This window comes from Cyanistes caeruleus, chromosome 12 (genome assembly GCF_971803275.1).
Source record: "Cyanistes caeruleus chromosome 12, bCyaCae1.hap1.1, whole genome shotgun sequence".
NCBI classification, from domain to species: Eukaryota; Metazoa; Chordata; class Aves; order Passeriformes; family Paridae; genus Cyanistes; species Cyanistes caeruleus.
In genome coordinates, this window is record NC_141712.1 from 2644428 (window position 1) to 2669562 (window position 25135).

General features: G+C 52.2%; 1 protein-coding gene across 2 annotated transcripts in view; it reads right to left on the minus strand.

The window, feature by feature from the left end:
• Positions 1-25135, minus strand: part of LOC147650806 (axonemal central pair apparatus protein HYDIN-like) — a 57157-nt gene that overhangs the window by 8222 nt on the left and 23800 nt on the right. For both annotated transcript variants that reach the window (XM_086847717.1, XM_086847718.1), the window contains exons 19-49: positions 24216-24454; positions 22807-23065; positions 22038-22181; positions 20576-20716; positions 19781-20097; positions 18042-18207; positions 17434-17532; positions 16519-16728; positions 15566-15694; positions 14640-14817; positions 13963-14120; positions 13510-13631; positions 12425-12561; positions 11665-11786; positions 11386-11577; positions 10840-10992; positions 9533-9772; positions 8790-8933; positions 8183-8370; positions 7826-8008; positions 7468-7587; positions 6106-6265; positions 5828-6000; positions 5474-5672; positions 4687-4786; positions 4065-4158; positions 3412-3580; positions 2886-3124; positions 2498-2567; positions 1660-1864; positions 1055-1287 (exon numbers count right to left, since the gene is read on the minus strand). In XM_086847717.1, the coding sequence (XP_086703843.1) occupies positions 1055-1287; positions 1660-1864; positions 2498-2567; positions 2886-3124; positions 3412-3580; positions 4065-4158; positions 4687-4786; positions 5474-5672; positions 5828-6000; positions 6106-6265; positions 7468-7587; positions 7826-8008; positions 8183-8370; positions 8790-8933; positions 9533-9772; positions 10840-10992; positions 11386-11577; positions 11665-11786; positions 12425-12561; positions 13510-13631; positions 13963-14120; positions 14640-14817; positions 15566-15694; positions 16519-16728; positions 17434-17532; positions 18042-18207; positions 19781-20097; positions 20576-20716; positions 22038-22181; positions 22807-23065; positions 24216-24454 (5283 nt within the window). The remainder of the gene's footprint in view (positions 1-1054; positions 1288-1659; positions 1865-2497; positions 2568-2885; positions 3125-3411; positions 3581-4064; positions 4159-4686; positions 4787-5473; positions 5673-5827; positions 6001-6105; positions 6266-7467; positions 7588-7825; positions 8009-8182; positions 8371-8789; positions 8934-9532; positions 9773-10839; positions 10993-11385; positions 11578-11664; positions 11787-12424; positions 12562-13509; positions 13632-13962; positions 14121-14639; positions 14818-15565; positions 15695-16518; positions 16729-17433; positions 17533-18041; positions 18208-19780; positions 20098-20575; positions 20717-22037; positions 22182-22806; positions 23066-24215; positions 24455-25135) is intronic.

Consider the following 25135-nt stretch of genomic DNA (forward strand, 5'->3'; position numbering starts at 1 on the left):
GAAGCCAGAGAGCAGTGTTAGGAGAAAACACCTTCCAGCACGACACAGTTTCATTCATAAAGGCATTACTGAAAACAGCATGTCTGTAGTGGTTTAGATTTGCTAATTGGAGTTTCTCAGTCAATGCACTAAATAATGTGGTGGGGTTTAGCACTGGCTAAAATCACCAGGGCACTTACGCATTTTTTGTTGTGAACTATGGATTAGGAGAAGGGTAAAACAGGTTTAAAACTTAAAAGGAATAAAGAAATTTTATCAACAGGACTACAGGAATAAGAAACATCAGAATAAAACCTCCAGAACACTTTTTCTCCCCCTACCCAACTTTTTCTTTTCCCACTTTTGACCACTGGGAGACAAAACCTGGGATGGTAAAGCAGTATCAACTCTACAATAGTCTTTGATCAGTCCTTGTAAGAAGAAGAGTTTTTTCTTGTCATGCTATGGAGACTTTTCTACAAGAAGCAGTTTTCTCCTGGCTTCTCTTTTCCATGAATAGCAGCCAGCCAGGCAAAAATCTTGCATTGTGACAGCTCTTCCCATTTTCACAGCCCTCCTAGAGGTGTGTTTATGGGCTGTGAACTCAGGGGTATTGTTTTAAGGATGAGTTGTTCAAGCAGGGAATGCTGACCTTGTGCTAAAGCATTGTGTGTTCTGAGTGCTGGCAGCTGCCCTGCCATATGTGGGAGGTGGTCACTGCATGGAAAACCCTGCAAATAACCTACAACTGGCCTTCAGAGAGAGGAAAAGCCAGGGAGCCTGAGGAGATGCTCTGCTTTGAGCCCTGGCATGTCAGTTGATAACAGCCCCTCTCTGAGTGTGCTTCCAAGAGAGGTTCAGAAGGATTCACTTCTCCCACCAAAGACCCAGAGGTGTGAGCCAAAACCTTGCCCAAGACATGAGAATTCAACACAACTGTTCCCTGGCTCTGCTGCTCTGCCCTGAAGTTTGACCTACACTGAGCTAGTGTGGGCCACAGAAAGCAATCTGGAGAACAAAACAGCTTTCACATGGCCCTTAGAGGGCAACCATCTCCTTGGCCTCCTGTTCTTACCTGTCCTGGCAGGGGGCTGATGGAGAGGACCACGTCACACGGCAGAGCACTTGTGTTGTAGATGTTGAAGTGGGCTTCAGCCTCTTGCCCAACCAGAATCTTGTTGAAGATGAACTTGTTTTCATCTCTCACAAACAGGCCCACACCGTGCACAGAGAGCAGCTTGTGGCTGAGGTCAGTGCTGCTGCAGATCGGGTATTCTTCGAAGATTAACATCGCATCCTCAGCAAATGCTGTGGACAGACCAGAGGGATGAGCATGAAGAAGCCTCCCTGATGAATTCATCTGGGCCTTGCTGGCCTCTGAGAAGGCTTGGTAAGCTCTTTCTGCCCAGGTAACTGCTAAACCCAGCTTTGGGTGGGGGAGCTGGCTATGAGGATGGAGCTCAGTCAACCTGAGTCTTAAAGAGCATTGCTTTCCTTTTATCCTTCCATGCATCCCTCTCAGCTGGGGAGGGATGAATCCACCAGTGGACTTAAGAGGGCTGGAAACTCTGAGGATTTCAAGGGGGGACACCAGGGCTAGCATGCCTCCCTATCCAAGCAGCAAGTTGAGGTGCTGATCAGCAGCAGGTCTGGCCAAGGGAACCTGTGGAGAGCACGTACCTGGCAGGCAGGACTCGGCAGTCAGGGTAAAGGGAATGCCGAGGGGATTGTCCCTGGGGTCTCTGCCCACGATGTCAATGTACAGCTGCTCCTCACAAGTCCCCTCCTGCCCTGCCAGGCACTCCACCGTGATCTGCTGCTGGTCCCACGGAGCGATGGAGCCGGAGCAAGGGGACACCGTGAACATGCCCACATTGAGCTGACCCTGCAGAAGAAGTTCCAGGAGAGGCTGAAGGGTAATAGCTGTGCCTTGAGCACCCCAGCAAAGAGTATGTCCTGCCTTGGCCTCCAGCTGGGCCCAAGCAGCCAGTCCCAGGGCAGGGAAAGATGACTCCGTGGCCCAAAGGCAGCTCCAGGTTGAGCCCAACAAGCCAAGAGGAGCTGCAAGCCTGTCTCAAGTGGCAGAGAGAAAGGAGATTGAGTGTAAAGAATGAAGGTGGTAGCTGTGATCCTCAGCCTCCAGAGGTAACAGGAGAGCAGAAACAGCTGTGAGAAATGATGGGAGAGAGGTAGGGGAATGAGATGAAGAAAAGGAAGAAAAAAAAATGTTGTCTGAGCTCTGTGGACCGGGAGTTCAGGGGGGATGTTTTTGCTTCTGTGGTGTTCACAGACACATGCTGGCCAGCAGCTATCACACACAGGACCTGCTCCCCTCTGCTGACCCCACAACTGCAGGTCAGAGCCAGAGTACAGGACTGTCAATGGGACTGAGCAGATCCTGGACTCCATCCTGCAGACCACGTCCCACCCAATGGAGATGAGCCCCCAGCCTGGGCACAGCAGCATCTTCTCACATCCCCTGCAGCAGCTGCATTGTTGGGGAGCAGGAGTCACCCACCTGTGTCAAGCTTGATTTCCTTCCCGCTGAGCACTTCCTAGCTGATGGAACAGATTCCCCTTGCTTTGAACTGAGAGGAGAAAGCAGAGGTATCTGTCATGCTGAGCTCCCCTGCCTTTCTCTGAGGCCAAAGCTGGCCTTCCTCCTCACAGAGGAAAGCCTTCCTGCTCCAGATGGTTCCCAGAGAGCAGCCTGCAGCACCCATTGCTGGACAGAGCAGCTCGAGCACCAGCTTCCTACTACACATGGGGACACTGAGGCGTGTTTTGCTCCCTCTCCCCAAGGCAGGGATGCAAATGGGCGATAGCCCAGGTCTGGCTTCCTGCCACATCTCAGCCGTGGGCTGGTGCCTCCTCAGGCAGGAAGGGTGGTGCAGGGCTTCTCGTACCTTTTGCTTTCCAGTGAAGATGCATCCTCGGTTGCTGGCTGGATGTGGAATTTGAAGCTGATCGTGCCTGTGTTCTCCAGCACGACAGTCTGGGTCTTCTTGCTGCCCTTCATCATGGCACCGAAATTGATGGGTGAGGCGGGCTCAATACTGAACTTGCTGTACGCAGCTCTGGCCGACACCCTCACTGGGATGTTGGCGACAGTCTGGCCTCCTTCCCCTGCGATGGCATCTATCACCTGTGTCCACAGGAAGGGGTGGTAAACAAAGCAAAGAGGCCAGCCAGCCTCTACTCGAGTCCCCAGCCTCCACCCCAGGCCTCCATCAGTTCACCCACCCCTGTTAAAGCACCTCCTCCAGAGTCAGATTCTCAGCTCCCTTAGGAAGCCTCCCAAATGGTTTTGAAGACTTTGTTTGTGTACGTAGGAGAGAGGATTCTCCAGTTAAAGCCCTCCTTCCATTAGACACCTGTCCTGTTTATGCTCCCAAAACACCGTGTGGTAACAGCCTGGCCCAGGCAGCTCACCTGGCAGTACAGGATGGGGCTGTTCTTGAGGAGCATTTCCCTTGTGGGGTGGAAGAATATCTCAATATTCACACCAGGCTGGGAGGCGATCAGCTTGCCCGACTGAGGCTTGACAGTGAAGTGGGATGCCAAGTCTCGCATCCTGGGACCTGCACCCTTCAGCATCAATCTGGGGAGAAAGGGAAGGAATGGAGATCTCTGCAGTTACAAGTAGAGGTGCTGCCAGCACAGCCAGGACTTTGCATAGGACCAGAAAAAGAAGAAAAGGGAGAGTGCAGCTCTGCTCAGGGAATCCTGGATGCTGACAGAGAGCACAGACAGTCATGAGGTTATTGCAAGAAGCCTTGACACTGAAATTTTTCATTCACTCTTTTACAGAGTCTCAGAAGGAGAAAGGAGGTGACCATCAAAGAAAGGCAATGAATCTCAGCATTTCAGTGCCTGAAATTCTTGGGGCTCTCCTTTGGGTTCCCTGCTGAACTGTGGAGAACTGCTAGTTTGTGGCTGGAATCTCTGGTGAAATAGCTGAGGGAGCCCAGGTTTTGTGTTTATTGTGAGGTAGCCAGCATGGAAACAGGTTCTAACCATTGACAGAGGGAGACTGCAGGCCTGGGAACCCAGGGAAATGCTCACCACCAGGCAGCTAGACTCACCTGTACTCGATGTTGTACAACCCTTTGTTCTTTAGAGTCAGGATGGTCTTCACATTATCCAGGACATGGATGGTTCCAAAATCCAAGGTTTCATCTGCAGACAACGCGCAGAGCGAGATCAGACATGGTATTTGTGAGCTGCTGCAGAATACACCAGGTCCCAAGCTACATGGAGGTCCCAGCACAAAACCCTTTTCAGCAAGTTTCTGTTCTTGGAAGGGTTTTCCAGCTACTTGTCTGCCCTTTCTCTTCTTACTCAAAATATCTGCAGGCTTAGTAGCTAAGGAGCTCGGCTTCCATTTCCTCGCTTCCAAGCACAAATCCCATCACTTTACATGCTGTGCTGTGCCTGTGGGAATTGCCAACTGCCTGTTCACGTCACTGGTGTTTCAAAGCCCCCAAATCCAACCTGCATGTGAAGCTGCACACTTCAAAGTTCAGAGGGGAGAGACTTTAGGCTGCCAGTGCCCTGACAGTGCTTTATTCCATGCAGCTTGCAGGGTATGTGCTTTATGTATCCATGCCATCCTTGCATCCCATCCCATCCCAAGTGCTTTGGTCACCCACCACCCAAGGTAAGGCAGTGCACCTGGACTGCTGTGTTTGGGAGACATCCACTGACCTTCAGGCAGGACCATGCTCAGGAGAACATCATACACCTCTGCAGACAGTTTGATGTTTTCAACCTGAACAATCCCCAGGATGTTTTCTGTATCTGAAACCTGAGGAAGCAAGAAACAAACACTGTTCAGATTATTCTTTTGCTAGACAGCCTCTAAGTCCTTGTCTCTGCTGGCTGCTTCCCCTATGGCCTCCCCAGCTTCACAAGTGTTGGTGGACACCCAAGCTTTCCTAACCCGTTCATCTCATGGGCTGTCCCAGTGGGATTCTGCTGCAGTAAAAAACCCCATCAGCCCAACTCTGCATTCCTACAGCAGGGAATGCTGCTGCTAAAGCTTCCTTGAGAGGCACAGGGATGTAAGAACAACCACAGGAAGTGTAGGGTGTCTCAGAGCAGGTGGCATTGACAACCCTTTGCAATCACCTAGCACCCTCTCTGAAATGCAGCCCCTAAACCATGGGGAACAAAATGCCAGGGGCAGAGTTTGTTGCACGATGCCAGAGGTTTGGACAAGCTCCAGGAGAAATGTAGAGATCATGCTGCAGTCTGTACAACCAAACAACAACCTTCAACCATTCACAGGGCCAAGGTGCTTGTGCTACAGGCTCAGGGTGCAGTGTCTGCTTATCTGGGGGATGTGGATGCACTGCACGTTCTGGCAAACGCTGTGTAGAGGCACAAGTTGGGGTCACAGCACCCTTGTGTCTGTCAGGGGCAGCTCTTCCTGACTCTGTCCCTAAGAGCACGTGGCTGCTCACTGTGCCAGGCAGGGCACAGTCCCTCTCACCTCTAGTCGAAGGGTCTTCTCAATGGTGCCAATCTGCTGGGCCTTGAAATTCACTGTCACTTCAAACTCTGAGCGGGGATCAATGGTGCCGTTATCTTGTGACAGTGAGAAGTCCTCAGCAAGGTCATCCAGCCCACTGAGCTGCCAGGCCATGGGCAGTAGGGTGTTGTTTTTCAGGACCAAGGTCCTGCTGTCAGTCCTGCAGAGACAGGAGGCACTTGGCATCAGCTGCTGGCTGGTCACACCAGCCTCGCCACTGAATGCAACCTGGAGCAGCTCCATCCGAGCCCTGGAAAGCAGAGTCAAATGTTTTGTCTTTGTCACAAGTCTTGGAGTGCTTGTGGGATGACTGACCTGTGCAGAAGCAGCTTGTCAAAAGACAGCTCCAGGGGGCTGACCTCCAGCTTCACGTGCACCCCGTGGCAGCACACGCTGAAGACCACTGGCTCTGGGTTCTTGTCAATGCAGCAGATGAGTTTGTCTTCCAGGAAGCCAGGGGAAGTGGGGTATGCCCAAATGGTCAGCTCCTGGACCCGGCCCCACGGAAAGAAATAGAAAGAGCTCTGTGTGTGAGCAGGAGCAGCAGCTCCTGGGCACTTCTACGGTGCCTGCTCTCCCTGCCCCTCTCCTACCTGCTTCTTCTTTGGTTTCAGGGTCATGCTGGGAGGGTCCAGAAGGAACGTCTCTGCTTTTTCATCATCCTCAAAGAAGAACTGGACCTCTACGTCCATGGGGGAGTTGTTGAGGATGGTTATATTCTCCGAGTTGGCAGGACAGTTCTGGGCCTTGTACCTGTCCACAAAAGGGGAAAAGGCTGCAGAGGAGACTGTTGCCTTTGCCACGCATCGAGGAAAGCACCGTGTGCAGCCGAGGAAGCGGTGCTGGAGGACCCTGCTCTAACAAACAAGTGAGGGAAGTGGATCCCAGCCAGGGGCGTGGGCATGTGCTCATCTTTGCCTGACTTTGATGCCTTCCCCTGTACTTGGGGCCTCCACCCCAGAAGCCTGATGATGCTCAGGCCACTTCAAGTGTTTTTAATACAATGTAAATTCAAAGGTGCCTAGAAAAATAACAGTACACCAGGCCCATGGGTTCTTTCCCCTTCTTTCTTGGGGTGCCTTCCCTGCAGGGTATAAAGAAAGGCTTTTGGAAAAAGAGTTTAGCTGATCTCTTTCCAAAAAGTCATGAAACTGCTTTGGATTTCATGGCTTATCACAAAATCTGAGAAAGAAATATAAAGCATCATTTCCCAAGATGAATGCAAAAAGATAACAAGTGACCCTTCTCTCAGGTGTGGAAATGACTTTGGAGTGAAAGGGTTAAAGAGGCAAACAGAAATCCCAGACCATCCCATAAACCTGGCTAAAGATTGTCTGGTTTTTGAAACTGTGTTGTCAAAATAGATTTAGCCCTCCAGAGCTCCCATGGAGACAAGAACTTAATGTTAAATACTATTTTTTAAAAAGTGACAGTAAAAGTAGAAATGCACAATGGCTTCAATGACAACGTTTTCAGGCAGACTTTATCCAGCAGTGATGATGCAATGTCATTACAGGCAAATGTAGTTCCTGCTGTACATACCCCCTGACACCCACTGGCAGGTCAGCCATAAAATCTTATTAATAATTACAGATCAATGATAGCTTTACAAAACCACCTACAGAATAATTGCTCACTCAGGCTAACTGCCGAGCTCAAAGCACTTCAAAAACCACCATACATTTCCTAAGGGGTGAAGCTGAGATGTGGAGGCAGACAAAAGTTGCCCCAAGTCCCCTCTGGACTGGCAGCAGCCTGGGGCTCTGGCCAAGGCACCCAGCAGGCAGGCAGAGCGGCTCCCCCAAGGCTCATTTGCCTCTTGTATGCTCAGGTTCACACATCTGTGCTCCTTCAAACCCAGGTGTGTGCCAGGACTCTGCCAGGGACTGCCCTGGATTGTGTCCATGTCCCCAAGCGTGTCCAGGAAAGTACAACACCCAGCAGGGAGCACATACCACTCTCTTGATTTCCCACACAGCAGCGGTCCAAAGTGGAATTGCTTGGTGCTCTCAACATATTCCTTGAAGATGATTTCACCTTCCTTCATGGTCCTCCTCCACTGTGGAAACACCAGCCTGGGCAGAGAAAGCAGGGAAGGAGGAGCTATGAGATGCTGCAGGTAGGAAATGCAGTCAGAAAGCCATAACCCATCCTGGTGGCTCAGGGACCATCTGCCTTCCCAGCTCCCAGCACAGAAAGAGATGCTGGGTGATGTCAGGCAGCACCATGTGCCCAGGCCAGAATGCCCAAGGAGCAGCCCTGGCTGTGAGCTCGGGGACAGCAGTGTGGGAGGCTGCCAGGGGCCAGCCTTACCGTGGGTTCTGGCTGATGCTGGGGTACAGGCCGGTGCCACTGCAGGGCAGCTCGTACTGCCGCTTTGTCCCCACCAGCTCAAACCTCAGTGTCTGCTCAAACTCCCCTGGCTTTTTGGTGGAGAAGTGGACCTTCAGTTCCACCTCACCGAGGGCAGGCACTATCCAGCGGTACCGTTTCAGCCTGGCAATTAAAGAGGAGGCTTCAGACATGGCTGAGGAGCAAATGAAACAAGGAGGGTGCACTGGCCATCCCATGGAGGCCCTGGCACAGGGTCCCTGTGCAGCTGGGGACGATGGACCTTGTTTGGCAAGAGGACCAAGAAGCAGAGGCATCACCTCCTCCTGTGCAGCTCACCTGAGGAATTCTGTGGGGACTGAGGCACTTTCCAGTGTACATTTGGACCTTGTGCTGGAGGATTCCCAGGGACTTTCTGTTCTCTGTGTAGATATTTGGCTCCCCTTTGGAAACTTGTCTCTGCTGGCTGCTTTACCCTTCTTTGGCTGGCCCTCAGCAGAACTGCCCATCTCATCTGGGGTCTTGGCCTAAAGGGAGAGAGAAAAGGGAGAGAGGGGTGAGCCCTGAGACATTCCCATCCTGGAAAGAAAAATGGGCCTTTGTTCACCAATGGAAGAGAGAATAAATAAGTGCACCTGCCCAGGAACTTGGTCTTCCTTACTGGGGTTTGTTTTGTCTAGGACACCCCTTCTAACTCAGGATCCTCTCCTCAAAGGAAGCTGGTGGTTTTAAGTGATTTTTACCCTCTTACAGAACTGCTCTGTCTCCAGCAAAGCTGTCTCTTTTGCCCCATCCCTGACAGAAAGGAGACCTGCAGACGTGGGGCCCCATCACATCTTCACTACCTCTCCACAATGATCCTTTTCCATCCACCTGTCCCTCATGCCCCCATCTAGCCTGGTCCCTGCCCTGGCACCTTCAGTGCCAGCACCACTGCAGTACCCACCAGATTGTCTTCAGGTGTAACAATGGTGAAGGGCTTCACATGCTCTGCAGAGCCCAGCCGCTCCTCTGGGCTGTCAACTCTGGAGAGGACAGCAGCAGGGGGAAGGGGAGGCCCTTGGAGATGCAGTCCCAGATGCCTCAGCATCTAAAAGACGAGAGAAAATCCTGTTTATACATCTGTCACCTTCATCCTCACAACTCCTTCTTTGAAGGCACTGAGCTTTTGGCAATGGGCTTTTTGATTTCCATCAAGTACAAGTATTTTGTTATGCCCAGTGGGGTGAGCAGGCTCCAGAGCAGAGGCAAGAGCTACAAGCAGGACTGGGAGAGAAACCCCTCCCAAGTGACTCATCTGAAGAAAACAATGACCATGAGCTGCTCACTGCCTGCAGCCACACTAGCCACACTAGCCAGGACTGCACTCTGCCAGCAAAGCCCTGAGAACCAGTGGAGTTTTCTGCCAGAGCACATGCCCAGCCCAAGTCATGCCCAGCCTGCCAGCAGGGAAGAGAAACCATATGCAAGATTCCTTTTCTCACCTTTCATCCCACAGATGCAATAAACCCATTTTCTGTCTCCTCCCTTCCTCCCAACAACACAAACTCTTTAAATCCCCCCACAGCACATCAGCAGAGCTGGCTTTGCCCTGGGCATTGCCTCCATCTCCCTGACACAAGCCTGGGAAGATTGGAGTGCTGTGAAGCTTGGGCAGCATGTACACGGGGACCAGACCTGCCTTCTCACCTTCTCCTCCTCCAGGTACTGCTCATCAAAATCCAGGGAGTAAAACTCGATGGGGAATTTGCATGGGTTCTTCACCACCACTGTGGCCTCCACCCCATCGCTGTCCACCAGCCCCCATCCCATCTTTAGTGCGGGGGGACTGAACTCCAACCGTGGCTCCAGACCTTGCCCCGAGAGGTGCAGACTTAAGTGATTGCTGCTCCCATGAATGTTAAGTTTCAGTTCATACTTGTAAGACCTCTGAAAAGAGAAAAGTGCAGAAAACTTATCCATGAAGCCCCAGGACCCCAAATGCAGCGCTTGCCCCAAGGCCAGGGTGTTATCAGTCCCTCCAAGGTGAACAGAAACCAGATATTCACGTCTGCGAGAGACTACAGCGCCTGTGTCTGGGTGTGAGTAACTGGGATGAGTCCTGGTGTGCACTGTCACTGGGTATTGGGTACCAGATGGATGGACAGTGGACTGCCAGGCGTTTTCACCCAGGCATGCAGGAGTGCAGTGCTCAAGAGAAGGGCCCTTGGGGTTACAGTGTCCACACCCAGTCCTGGCACTGCTGCATCAGGCAAACGCCAGCTCCAGGAGAGAGGCAAATGAGCTCTGGCTGGCCAGAAATAAGGGTCACCTTCTCTGCTTGGTGTTTGGCTCTGATCAAAGCCAGACACAAGATGTTTACATCTCTTGAGCAATTAAAAGGTCCCTGGGACTGTCTGTGGGCATAGAAGCACTTGTGTCCATACTGCTACACACTGTCAGTTTCCAAGACCCAGCGGCCCCAGGCAAAGTACTTTTGGGAATGCTGCATCCTTTTCAGTTGAATCCCCAGCTGTGTGGGAATGTGCAGGCAGGCCAGAGCCCCAGGGACTGACTGCTGGCAGCACACCACGACAGGTGACTGTCCTGCCATGCTCAGGAAGGTGTCTGGTGGCTGTTTTGCCAGTCAGTTGTGCAGCAGGATGGGCCTAGAGCGGCCATTCCAGGATTATCCTCTGCGAGTGTGCAGCTGCTCTGCACCGAGTGTCGCAGCTGCAAACAGGGCCAGGCAAGGGGGAGGCTGAGGGGAGCTGGGCACATCCCTCCCCTGTGCCGAGAGGCAGCCACAGAGCCCTGATGCTCTCTGTGCAAGCTCCCTGTGGGCATTTCAGAGCACATCTCCCGGGAGTGCTCTGTGGGCTGAACTGAGCCACGCTGAGCACGGCGCTTGCAGAAAGCCCCCTGTGAAGGCAGAGCTCGTCCCACACTCTCTGCACCAGGCCCTCATTTCCAGATAGCCCTGACAGGCCTCCTGGGCTGACAGCTGCCAATCTCACCTCCTCCTTGGGTGCAAACTGGATTTGCAAGTTCTGCCACGCTCCTGCATCAAGGGTTCCTTTGGAGGGCGTCACTTCAAAGGGACAGCGCCTTTCCTCCAGCGCCTGCTGCTTCTGACCTTGGGCTGGTGTCATGTATCTGAGTTGATTGCTCTGGACACAGAAACCAATGGGGTGAGGTCTCCTCAGCCTGTGAGGACAGAGCCTCAGTTCCTGTAGTGCTCTGAGACACTGATACAGCGCTGACAGCACCCACAGCCAAACCAAGTGTGGCCCCAAAGCCTAGAGCTGGAGGGAAAACCTGTAGACAGGGCAGGCTGAGGGAACTGCTGTCCTCAGAGGAGGAGGAATGGCTGAAGATGGCACAAAAGCAAAGCAGCAGCTAATGGAACAGGTCTAGGAAAACCAGCCTTGATCTACACCCTCAGAAGCTTCTTCAAACACGCCACAGACCCAAGTGCTCGGGCAGCCACAGGAGCAGAAAGGGCAGGAGACACAAAGAAAACCCAGCCAGAAGTTGTGTGTTCAGTGCTGCCTGTGCTTTACCTTCGTAACAGGCTTGATGGCAGTGATGAACCATTTGCAGGGCACTTGGAACCCGTTGTAGAGCTGGACTGTCTCAACCTGGCACTGCCCAACGAGGATATTGGGGAACTGCAGTGTGTTCTGGGAGAGGTCGAGCGACAGTTCCAAGACAGTGGCACGGAGGCGGATGTGAGACGTGGGGCCTTTTGTTACCTGTAGAAGGACAGAGAATTCAGCAGAGGGTGCAGGTGACATCTGCTGCTGTGCCCAGCCTGCTGCCTGCCCCAAGAGCTGTGGTACCTGTATGGGCAGCAGCACATCCACGTCACCCTGTGGTTGCTGGGCACTTTCAAAGCACACATCAAACTTCAGGGTGTGCATGTGGGGCAGACTCTTCATCTGGCCCAGGTCCATGCTGAAACCTTGAACAGATGAAAACAAAGCAGCTGAGATACACAGGAAACACAAGCAATGTGTCAGAAGCACGTTAAGGCCTTACAGCTGTCCTGGTGAGAGGTCTGGGAAAAACCCCAGGCTGTGCTGTGACCTGGACAAAAACTCAGAGTGCACCTGAACGCCCCTCGACACAGCGAGCCACTGTGTGATGCAAGTGCAGCCTTGCCTCAAGGCCTCTTCTGGAAGCCTCTTTTGATCCACCAGAGGATCTCACAGGCTGTTTCCTCAAGAAAGGCTGAATACAAGTGCTGTGACAGTGTGAACTCCAAACAAAGCACTTCCAAAACACAGCAGACACCACTGGTTCACAAAACAAGGCCACAGAGTGCCCAAAGAAACTTGATGCTCGTGGGAGCCAAGGGCAGAAGATGCTGAGAGGTGACCAGGGTGATGAGCCCATCTGGCCCCCACACTGGAGTGTCAGGGCACTTGTAGGCAGGCCAGGTCCCTGGGCATGGCTGGACAGGAGGATTCTGCCTCTGAAGCTCCCAGCAGGGGCAGGGAGAAGAAAAAGCTGAAAAACCTCCCCAAGTTCAGTGGCTTCAGCTAATCTGGGTGAGACACCTCCTCCATGCCCACAGGAAGTGTCTCCAGCACTGCTTACCTGTGTCCTGCAGGACAGATGCATCGACCCAGAAGGACACTGGGATCTGCCCAGGGTTGGTGATCTCCAGAGTGCGTCTCTCAGTGAAACCCTTCAGGACAGTGCCCATGTCCAGGACATACTCGGGCAGCTCAACTCTGCAAGGAGGAGTAAGGACAGTCCTTAAACCACAGCCTGCCTCCATGTCCAGGTGGATGGAGGATACAAATCAAGTGGCTATTTCTTTATTCACTGCTGCAAAAACTCAGCTCAAGCCCGTGAAACCCATGGCCTGGCCACCTGGCAATGACTTTGGGAAGTCAGGAGGATTGCAGGTCCTAGGTTTTATCAGCTACTAATGGTACCTGGAAATAAAATTAGTTTAAAATGGAAACTGTCCACAGCTCCTCTGCCATGAAAAGCCAGTAGAGGTGAGTCCACTGGGCCTCCACTGGACTAAATGAAACCACTTAGGCTGGTGTACAGCCTGAGCCTGAAATTGCTTTGGGGCCTAGCAATAAGATTTGCCTGCACAGGAAATCTTCACTGCTCTGCAGCCAGATCACCTGATCTGTTCTGCAGAGCATCTTCCTGAATTGAAGCCTCCCTTGCTTGTGCTGCATCATGATGGTGCAAAGGGACAGACCAAGTTAATTAGATAAGCCCTGCCACCCCACCAGGATTCAAGCCATCTGATTTTGGGCTTTCAAGGGTTTGCTGACATGTGCAGTTCCCTCCTCCTTTTGTTTAGTGTGCTCTGTTAGTTGGAACCAAGACATCAGCCGGGAATTGTCTCTTTCAGAGCTAGTCAGCAGGGACAGAATTGATGCTGTCTGGAAGGGCTTGAAGGTCTGCAGTGGGTCCCCTCAGCTCTAGGGACAGAACCCCACAGCTGTGGGGAGCTGAGTCCAAAGCTCAGCGTGGTGCTGGGGAAGGGAGGGCACTCAGCTGCTCACACGCAGCGTGTCACAGCCACCGGGACAAGAGCCTCACTGCAGTCCAGGCTATTCCCAGCTCTGCAGAAACAAGGAGCTCTCAGGAGAAGGGGACATTGCTGGCTGTTCCCCACGGGGCACCTGGAGATGGGGATGGGAGTCCCTACTCACTTGACAAGGCTCTGGCACAGCTTTTTGTCAGGGAACTCGGTCTTTGGGGGATGGCACGTGAGCTTCTTCTGCAGCTCCAGAGCAGCCTTCTCGATCATCTTTATCTGCAGCCGAGTGTTTGCCTGAGGAAACGGAAGACAGACAGTGTCTGGTTAGCAAAGGTCTTTCCCGAGGTTTGCACCTGAGAAAGGATCCCACCCTGCTCTTGTTGAGAGGGGTGTGGGGTTCTCCTGTCTGGCTGCTCGGTGTCTGACAAGCTGGTGCAAGCCAACCCCCAGAGAGACCATGGCCAGAGTGGCAGCCCTAGGGGCAATGCTGAGGTGACACATGGTTCTAAGTGGGCAGGGAGGTCCCAAGTGCCATCAGGGCACCGGGAAACTGCTGTGGGCTGCAAGGGGCTCAGGCGACATGGAGACAGTGGCATGTGCCAAACGGGGCTGCAGCTGTTCTTACTACAATGTCAGAGCCTCCAGGCATGCAGGGCTGCAGCTTCCCAGTCTTCACATCTGGACTTTTTAAGGGCTGAGCTGCTGGGATCTGAATTTTCAGGGTCTCACTGTATTGCTGCCTGTGCTCTGCAAGCCGTAGTGGCTTTCCACGTTTCTCATTTCCTGAAGGAAGAAAACATCCACCAAGAGAAGTGTGAGCAAAGTGCCAATCCCACTTAAATTGGGAAGTCCCTAGCTCCCAAACACTGCTTTCTTCCAGAAAGAAATCCCTCAAGCCATCTATGGAAAGCGGATGCTGCTGCTCCTCTCGGAATGCTCACGTTCGCTCCCACCCATCTTCCTCCCCACAGAGGAACATCTCATCCCCTGCAATGTCACGCAAATCCAACCCTGCCAGAAGCCCTGCCAGCCTCTCTTACAGCTTTCCCAAGCCTTTCAGGCCAGCCATCATCCTTCAGGACCCTGCCAGATGTGCTGGCAAGCTCTGCAGGATGGTTCCTGGGACAAAGGCCACATGGGATCCTCTGCTCAAGACTCACAAAGCAGTCAGATTGCTTGAGTGGCTCTGGGAGTCCTGCAGCCCTCCAGGCTTGGTGCAGGTGGGCATGAGCTGCCCTGTGGGCATTTGGTAGGGAACAAAACCAGAGGGGCCCTTCCTGGGGGCACACAGGCAGTGCCCACCTTTGATGTTCCAGGGCAGGTTGACACTGATCATAGGAAAGGACGCTTCTCCTTTCAGGCAGATCTTTTCCGGCTCCAGGTCACCCACTTTAAGCTGGTATGTCCTGCTAAAGGCTCCTGGTACTCCTGGCATGTAAGAGAATCTCAGCACTTGCTTCCTGCCACATGCAATGGAGCCCTGCAGGAATGGCAGAGGAGGAAGGGAATACATCAGAGTGTTTGATGGGGGATGGCTCAGGGGACAGACAGGCTGACAAGACAGGTTCTCTATCTAGAAGAAACCATCAGACCACATCACCTTTGTGATAAATACATTATAGTGTTGCCTTGCACAGTTGATAGAGTAAATACTGTGTGTTTTATAATGTTGGCTTTTGTCAAAGAATTTTTGCTAAAGTTCAGAATTTTTTTAAGGCAAATGTTTTGTGGTGATACCAGTGTTGGGGAAGAGTTGCTGTCATATTAACATTTAACCAATGAAGTTAATGGGAACCTGCTGAATGTGTCAAAAAGTACCAAATGACCAGGACTAGGGCAACTGTACATGCTCCAAAAAGGCAGGATGGAGGAGGAACTATGTTAAAATATTTGAATATGTGTAACCATTTGTGAATTTGTATTAGGCTGTTGCAGTACCCAGGGTCTATAATGGATGTGGTTGTGTTGACTGGTGTGCCTCTGGCTATGGCTAAGCACACGAGCCAAGCACCCACCACTGTTCCTTTTGCTTTATTGACTTTCAATAGCACTGGTTTGACTTTCTCTGCCCCCAGAAGAAATTGCTTACAGCCCTCTCTATCTCGTGGCTGAGTTTGGGGTTTTCCCCTCGGACCTTTTTCCCCCTTTTCCCCCTTCCCCTCTTTTGTCCCTTTAACACTCTCCTGGGCCACCTGACAGGGCTGGGGTCAGTCACTCGTGCTACTTACAGTGGTGGGCTTGACCAGAAACACACCAGGCAGGTCTTGGTCTGCAGTGCTGGGTTCTAGCACCCAGTTGAATTTAATCTTGCTGGTGTTTGCCAGGATGACCGTGCTGTGATGAACTTCGTTAAACATCTGCAGAGAAGGCAGAGAGCGGGAAGTTACAGAGCCAGGCCTGCTGCTGGGAATCTCCTTCCTCTCTCCTGGCCTTGAAAGCAGACACCTGATGGGAGCAGGGACCAGAGAGGAGATGGGGGCACTTGGGAACCCGGGGAACCCCCAGGCACAGGGCACCTGCACAGGACCAGGGAGCTCTGGCAGCACCCAGAGGTGTGGCAACAACCATGGGAGGGCCAGTAATAAATGAACACATTTCATTGTGGGGACACAGGCCCTCTGAAGGGTCACCAGCAGCCAGGAGAAACAGAGACAGCACGGAGGCACTCCAAAAGAAAAGGCACCTGCATGCAAGTATTGGCAAGCAGCATACAGGCAACAAGGGAGTCACACAGAGCAACACCGACAGGGCCAGCAGCTGGAAATAGCTGTGGGCTTTCAACTGAAAAAGAGTGAAGTGGGGATCATTCTGGGACAGTGTCTCCAGCTATAGTGACTGGAAGCCCAAGATCTTCCCCTGATTATTGCATGGATTAAGAAGAGCGTTCGACAAGAGCATCTCCTTGGAGGTCAGGCTTTTGGAGTGGATCAGCAGAGGGACGTCCAGAGCATCCCCCTGCGGTGCCTCAGGAGGCAGTGTTAAGTCCCCTGAACAAGAGGTATTCCCAGCATTTTGGAGAGGGTTGGAGACGGCCATTTTACAGCTTGGATGCCAGATGTGTCCCACAAAGGTTGTACTTCCAAGCCCCAGAGACAACAAAGGGGCTGGGAAGGGAGCCCTGGAGCGAGGTGGGCAGGAAGGCAGCGAGGCGAGGAGCTGTGCCCGGGGACCCGTGGGGTACCTGGGAGCCGCAGTTGATCTCCCGGGCGCTCAGGGAGAAGCTGACACGTGAGGCCTCCCCGGTCAGCTTCACCTCGTAGGTGGGGCCTCCCTCCACGTGGCACAGCGCTGTGACTTGGGCCATGGTGTTGAGGTGGCCAGTGAAGGTGAAGAAGACCTCCTGTCTCTCTCCCGGCTGCAGCACACCCGACAGCGGCAGGATCCTGAAAACCTGCACGGAGAACAGGAGAGACTGAGGTGCTGAGCATGGAAATGGATGCACAAGAGCACCTTGGAGCAAAGTGCAGCTGTAGCCAGAGGGATCTATTCCGCAAACAACACAGCCAGAATCATCCTGATCTCATCCTGTATCCATGCCACTGACCAGTGGAGGCACCATGAGGAAAATCTTCTCCCATACTCACGGATCAATGCAGTAATACACTACATTGAAGTGAACTGGGATGTCTCCTGGCAGTAGAAATTCTCTCTGATGCACAACTTGCCTTTAAAAAGCATTTATGACTGCTTTTAGAAAAGCGGGACACGCAGAGTGAGAGCTCTTGGAGCTCAGGGAAGGACCCCAGCCCAGCTCATCTGACTCCTGAGGCTTTTCCCCTCTCTCTCTCTCTCTGATTTATCCGCTGCTTTTTCAAGGTGCTACAGCAAAAGCTCCTGCAAAACTTTCCTACGGACCACCTGATGATGTCCAGGGGGAGCAATGCCCTCCCCAGGTGCTGCACAGCGTCCTTGGGCCTCCCTACAGCATGTCCTGCGTGGCCTCTCCAATAACCAGTTGCTTCAGCAGCACTTTGTGATGGGTCTGGAGGGATGCCAGGCCCCTCTGTGGGCAATGCTGAGGGCCACCAGTGGGGCTGGCAGCTACAGCCCTGCTTGCCACACTGAAAATGTGGAAGTGAGACAGATTCCCTCTTACCTTCTCCACTTTGAGGGGAATCCATGGTACATCCACGGAGTGACTGAATCCTGCCAGCCCCACTGGGATGTAATGCCTTCCACGAATATATGTTGGCAGCTGAAAAACAAGCCATTTTCTATGCTGAGAGGAAGAGAGAGACACTTGGCAAAGTCTCATTTTAGAAGACAGCTTCAGGGCCACCACTGCAATACCAGTTCTCAGGTGAAAGCAGACACCTGGAAACAGGTGGTCTGGCAGGGTTGGGAAGAGGGTACATGGAGATCAGGACTCATCCCAGCTTGCTCTGGGAAGGAAGCTGGAGGTCTTAGCATCATGATGCAGATGAAAGCCTCATCTTACATTGTGAAGAGAACAAGGCCAAAAAATCCCACGCTCAACACAGATCTGTGTTGAGCTTAGATCTGTAGGATCTGAGCAGGCTTCTCCAAGGAAAACTCTCCTGCTCCTCCCTCCCACACAGCCCATGTCCATCCACAGGCTCCGCTGCCCAGCCCACTCTCAAGGCACAAACCAGCAGGGCAGCAAAAAGGGAGGTCAGCATGAGCATGACTTGGTGGTGGCAAGCTGGGGAGACAACACAGCACTGGGTGTACAACAAAATCTACCTCTGCTCTTGAAGATTGGCCAAGATCCTGTGGTTCTTGCAGGTCTGTGTCTGGCTCCTCCACATTTTTAATACTGCAGTGGCTCCATTGAGATGCTGAGCAATTCAAGCAGGTACTCTTCAGCTTTGGTGGTGAGGGTCTGAATTTAGGTGGGCAAAGTTCATACCTGGAAAAAAACATAACTGTGAGCAGGGACCTGCAGTGGGAGGGAGGGACACCTGCATGAGGAGCTCCTGGTCAGGATGCAGCCCCTGGCTGGGTGCTGGTGCACTGAACTCAGGAATGGTTTGATCCAGCCCTTCCCAATCCAGGCTGGAGCAGGTCTGTTCTAAACCAGCCCAGGGATGACACTGAGGTAGCAGTGGTGCAGGCAGCTGCAACTGCTTGCATTGAGGAACTACAGAGGACAGGGATTAACACCTTGTGAGGATGCAAAAAGCACAGGGGGACAGGAAAAGACAGGGAAGGAGGAGAGCAAAAAGTGAGATTTGAGACACCAAGGGCACACCCAGGCAGTGATGAGCCAGCACAGCCCTGCCAATGCCCAATGCCAGAAACTCTGCAGCTCTCCCAGGTATTTATCAGGAATGTTTCCCTGACAGTGCAGGCAGGGGTGGTTGGCATTTCCCAACACTCCCAGCTGGCTCAGGTCACATTCCCCACTTTAGATTGAAGCAGGTGCTCAGGGTAACTCTGCTTGTGTTTCTAATGCCACGTGAGGACACAGTTGGGCTGTGCCTGCCTGTCACCCTGCTGAGCTGCAAGAGCTCCCCTACAGCCAAACACGGCCTGAATGCTCCATTCCCAGACAGGCATTCAGTGCCAATAATGACCTGCTCCCCAAAGAATAACTGTCTTTAGCTTTGTGGCTTCTTATCTAAGGCTGGGTTTCATTTCTGGATGAGAGGATCTCTCATCATAACCCCCAAGAGATCCCATATCATCTATTCCAATGCCTTTAGTTTGAATCAATGGTTTGAGGCAACTTCCCAGGACCATGGTGCCCAGACAATGGCATTTTTCACTCTAAAATAGAAACTCTCTGGGAGGCAGGGACAGGAGATGGTGTGATGAACAAGTCCTGCTGTCCAGCACTACAGAACCCATAAGGGACGTGTTGCAGTGGGGAAAAGTCAGAATGAGTAACAAGTGTCACCAAAAAAGGGAGTGAAGAATCCAAGGTGTCCACCAAGAGTTGAGCCTTGGGAAAGAAATCACCCTGGCACTAAAGGAGTTGTCTCAGAAAAGAAGGAAAGGTAACGAGATGTTCTGCATCAGCCCAGGTGCTGAGTAGCTCTTTCTCTGCTGTTGGGACTTTCTGGGCATCCTCCAGCACAAGGCAAGGGAGGAAGGCAAGGAGCAGAGAGCAGCTCCTGCACAGAGGACCCATCCCAAAGCAGAGGGGCCAAAAGGGCACCCCCAAAAGGGCCTCCAGCAGCACTGTGGGAGCTGGGATTAGGAGCCCTTCATCAAGGTGGACATCGCCTCAGGCCACAGAGCTCTGAGAAAGCAGCTTTGGCCCCAGCTTTCCATCCCAAGGGAAACCACTGTGGGGGCTACACAGCACCAAATTGGTGGAAAACCTATTCCCTGAGCATGCAGCCTGAGCACAGCTGGTCAGTGTTATTTGCACAAGGAGAAGTCAGAGCAGTCTGTCAGATCCTAGACAAACAGCTCTGTTCTTTGCAAAGCACAAACAGGACAGCAGGAAGAAGAGGAGAGGGCAAAGGTGCACATACCTGAACTTGTGCACCTGGCTGTCTGCCTGCAATGCCCAGTGGTACTCCACAGGAAGGGGGCTGCAGTTGCTCATCCTCAGAGAGCGCACTGCTTCCGTGCCAGCCACGATGCAGCCAAACTCCAGGCTGCTGGGCTGGATTCGGAGATTTGGGAAGTGGACTTCTCCCCAAAGCTCGATATACTCCACATAAGGATGGTCCCTAACCATGTCTATCTTCAGAATCTTCTGTTCTTTCCAGCTGTGAAGCTCCAGTTTGTAAGCTGGGTCAAATGCGATGTAGACATGGCAGGTCTCCTCTACACCCACTCTCACAGGCTGCAAGGAGATGGACAGTAATTAATGACATGCCAAGGTCTGACAGCATGAAACAGTAAATGCTCCAAGTGTGGCCCCAGCATGGGCTTCTCAGTTCATCATTCACTTCTTTATAGCAAGGGTGTGACTGCAGGCACCACAGTCCAGTCCAGGATTCCCTCAGGCTCACGTTTCTGTGCTCAGCAGCAATACAAGGGGATGGCTGCTGGAGAGCTGGGATGCTTTCCAGGAGACACCTTTACTGCATGGCTTGCCCAGACCAAATTGCCTGCTCCCTCCTCCTTGTGCCTTAAAGCCAGGATGGAACTTCTCAATTCAGGTAATCTTTTGATTCCTTCAGCAGCTCTGCTGATGCAGCTCAGGCCAGCCCGCTGCTGATGCTACACAGTGAACTTGTTGACTCAAGGACCTCCCAAGAGAAAGGCACCAGCACATCCCTCCTCTTCCAGCCCCACTGGAGGAGTCCAGGGCTGCTCACCTGGCCATCTGGGAGGGGCTGCTGGTCCTCATCACACACCAGGAACGGCTGCTCCACGTCCAGCACGAGGTCGAGCGGCAGGGAGCAGGTGTTTGTTAAAGCCAAAGGCTGGTACTGCAGAGTTAGGACATCACTGGGTTTCTATGGAAACAAGGAAAAACAGCCTCAAGTAGCCAGAGACCTCCTCCTGCTTCTGTTGCATCTCACATTTTTCAGCCCCAGAAGTGCACACATTCTATTGATCCTTTCTATTTGTTTCTACTTTCCCAGGAGATGTTTCTTTATAGCAGATGCTTGTCATGTTTAGAAACCACAGCATCCTCTGGGGACAGGGCACCACTCCCATGTACAGATGAGGGAATAGGAGAGGAGGAGGCTGCTTGAACAAGACCTAAAGCAGAAAGTGAATCCAGACCATTTGTGTCCAGTTTTGTCTCTCTATTGGGCAGAACAGCACTGGATGATCTTCACTCACATGCTGTCATTTCTTACAACCTTATTGGCTCTAGCAGCCTCAAAAAAGCAGTTAGTCTGCAACAAGTGTCCTGCAGCCCCTGCTACAGGGACAAGGTGTGTGTGGTCTCAAAGCTGTGATCAGCCTAGGCTCTTCCTTCCTGTCTGTGCATTGTGCTGGGCTTCCTGCATGGTTTAGAGAAACCAGAGAGTTTGGGAAACTGCTTCTGGATGTACTGATATCAAACAGGTGCTGTGCCATAGTATGCAATCAATCAGTTGGTGTGTGTGGCATTGAGCAGAACCCAGGCAGAATCAGGGAGAGCTGAAAGGCTTCTAATTACATCTGAACTGCCTGTTCCAGGGATTCTGTACTTCAGTGGAAGCCTGGGAGCCAAAGGAGAGGCCTGACACTACAGAAACCAAATCATGAAACATATTCTCTTTTTCAGACAACTTGCAGGAGAGGGAAAGATGATGCTGGAACTGGGATCCAGAGACTAAAGGGCACCTGCTCTGCCTCAGTGTTATCATCACTGCAGGATGTCTGGGGGCCTTTTGAAGCAGGTGAGGCCTAGGGAAATGCACAGAGCTATACCTTATAGCTATACCCTAAAGCATCCATGCCAACAGCAGAGAAGGCAAAGAGACACAGGAGATGATGGGTTTTTCTTCGTTAGCCTGAGGAATTCACAGAAATTTCCATTCTTCCCCCCAGCTTGCTTACAGCTTCAGTGTACAGACATCATCGTGCCTTGGAGGATCCTTAAAATCCTCCCTTTACAGTGTGCAGAGAAACTGGCATTTCTCTGCAAGTGGCCATGATCCCCACAGCAGTGCAGCTGTAACTGCAGTTTTACTTTGGGGCAGTTAAATACCAGTCTCATCTCTAAAAGCATCTTCACTCACTTGACCAAGTGCCTCAGGCAGAGCAAAGAGGGGCTTTAACACAAGGACACACCCCCCTCAGCCATGCTGCTAAATGCCAGGATGCAATCCAGAGACTTACCTTCTCCACCCGGAAAGAGAGTTTTCTGGCTGATACTTCTATAGAGGGATCTATGAACTTGCAGCTAATGATGGTTTCTATGATCTTCTTTGTCACCACGCTTGTGCCAACGACAGCTTCACACCTCATGTAATCCCTCACGTCCTGAATGCAAGAGTCACTTGTCACCAGTGGAGGGTGGCAGGGCACCAGCAAATGCCCTGCACTGGCTCAGCACCCAGCACAGCCCCTATTCCTGCCACACAGTTACAGTGGGCACTGCCTCCTTTTCTTGCCGTGATGCAGCTGATTTATTCTGCACTCAGTTGTCTGTAACACTGCACCCCAATGCCCACAAAAGGCAGTTGTGAGAACTCCCCTCCCTTCACATGGCTTTTGTTTTATCTGTGCTTACCCCAGATAAACCACTTGGCACTTGTTGAATTCCCTTTCTTTTTGTGCTCCTAGTCTAAGTGTAACTTATTTGTCTGCCCTTCTTTGCTGACTCAGCGTGCAACACCGTTTGCCCCAAAAGAGCATTATTTCCTTCCAGCCCTGCTTTGGGATCAGCACTGGGTTTTGGTAGCTGTGGAATCCCAATAAAGCCTTGGCTGCTCTGATGGTGGCCAGCAAGGAAAGCAACTGGTGCTGCCACAGAAACGTGCGGCCTTAAAGCAGTTTCTTGAAGGGCCTTGCTCATTTCCCCAGGCAAATGTCAAGGCACTGTGGAACAAGGCCAGGGGAGGGGATGTGAGGGCTCCCCAGGCTCAGCCCTTGGTGGGGACCTCACCTGTGGCATGTGGGAGAAGCCTCGCAGCACCATGGCCACAGACTGGCCTGGCTGCAGGTGCCATGAGCCTGGCTCCAGCCCGAACACGGCGCTCGTACGACTGCGGCTCTCGAAATCATCTTCGGCCTTGGGGCTGCTGAGGGCTGAGACGCTCTGGCCCTTCCTCTTGGCTGGCCTGTAGCATTCCACGCTCCAGAAGAGCCGATGGAAATGGTGGCCCCTGTTTGTTACTTGGAACTGGTGAGTACTGGGAAGGTGGCTACAAGAGAAGCCAGGATGGAAAATGGTGTGGGAGCAGCTGTTTCCCTGCTCATCAGATTGCTCCTGATGAGCCATCTGAGGTGTTCATAACTTGGGGACTGTCTTCATTTCCAGCTCTTAATGTGGGCCAGAAACTGTCTGATAAGCTGCCCTTCTGGTGTCATTATTGCAAAGAGAAATCTGCTTTTAATGCTAATGTAGCATTTTCAAGGTGAGACTAACAGGACCTGGTGTTTTCCTCCAAAATGTTTGTTCTGGGCTGATTCGTACTGTTACTGTATTTTGCATTGCTCTGTGCCCCACACTGTCCGTGAATCTTTGAGATGCTGCCCTTGAGGACCTTGTGTGTGGGGGATGATTGCAGGCATTTCTAAAAGCCAGCTCAGAGGCAGCTTCTGCACGATCCCAGCAAGCTGGTAAAAATCGTCTGCCTGCTCCAGGAGAGGAAACCAGGGCAGCAGGGCCCCTCTCCTTGGTAGCAGCTTTGGTTTTGCACTGAGAGCCATTTGTAGAACTTCATTTTGCAGTTAGAAACTGTTTTGAAGTGAACTTTGCAAACTCTGCTGGCAGCAAAAAAGCCATCGAGGCCCTGGGCACAGCAGGGCAGCAGCAGGGCCCAGGAACAGCAGGAGGAAGCGGCAGTGGCACTGCGGGCCCCACACAAAGCAGCAGTTTCCATCTGGCCCTGGAACTGCTCTGGGGGCTCCTGCCTTCCTGGGGGGGTTGGTGCCCTCCTGTCTCTCTGTTCCCAGGCCCTGCTTGCCTGGGAAGTGCCATTTCAGAAGGGAAGGCTGTGAGGCCATCTGCCCTTGGTCCCTCAGCCCCACGGAGGGACCGCCTCACCCGGGCGCCCTTTTGGGAACCTTTTGTTCTGGGGCAGCTGTGACACCACTGCTTGATCAAGTGAGGACATAAATGTATTACAACTAAAGACAATTCAGTGGCCATTTAGCAACTGGTTTCCCTTCCAGTGGCTTTTGAGGGTATCTAACAACTCTCAACTGGCCACCACACGTTTCTGAAGGAATCTCTGCCTTCAGGGAAGGACTCAGGGATTGGAACACTGAAGAAGATCTTGCCTGAAGGACTACAGCAAAACTGCTCCTTGTTGAGCCAGGAGGAGTGGTGGGAGTGGGGAGATCTCCTACCTGAATTGGTATCCCAAGTTGAGCTCTGGGGCCAGTGGTTTGTCTGTGACAATTGTGGTGCCAGTGCCCATAGCCCTCAGTAAGAAGCTGAAGCAAAAGCTGTTCTCGATGAAGAGCTGGATGGAGTCAGCAAAATGCCCAGTGTCATCCAGGATGGCTGTGACAGTCACAGGAACCTCACCCCTAGCGGGGATCACTCCTTCTTGGGTTTCAAGAACAAAGCACTGGGGTTTATCAGCCTGTAAGACAAGCAGAAGATGCATTTAGGATGGAAACCATGCACCGTGATCTCTTGTGGGATATAAGAAAAGGACAGACTGAAGAGGGGAGGATAAAAATCATAAAGGCTTCATTTCCCTAAATTTGAGCTGCAGTCTCAGATAACAGCAGAGCTCATACAACCTGTATTTTCCTCTCCTTTAATAGACTCACCTAATGAACCCAGCTCTGCCCAATCCAAGGGATGTTTATCCTCAGGAGAGTGTTCCTTCCCCACTCTTGCTCTGGAGTGTGTGCCAGGGAAAGCTGCTTTCTCTCTCTCCTGCCTTCTCACAAAGGCTCAAGGCCAGAGGAAGCCAGGACTGCTCAAATCCCACTCCAGAAACCACACAGCTGGAGGACACTGCTGAGATCCTGAAGAATATCACTGCAATACCAGTTGCAACCCCAACACCAAACTGTTCTTGCCCAAGAGGCCATCAGTGCTTCTCAAGATCCCCTGAAGGACTGAAGCCCTCACTTCCCACTGACCATCAGCTGTAGAGAGGTGCCCCAGTGCCCTCTGCTTTGGAAAAGCCACCTCAAAATGGTTACAGCAGAGTAGAAAAGCAAGAAGCAGAAAGGAAACTGGATGATGTGTGCTCTGTGCACATGGCCCACTCTTCCCAAGAACTCTTGTCATCTGCTTTCTCATGGACTCC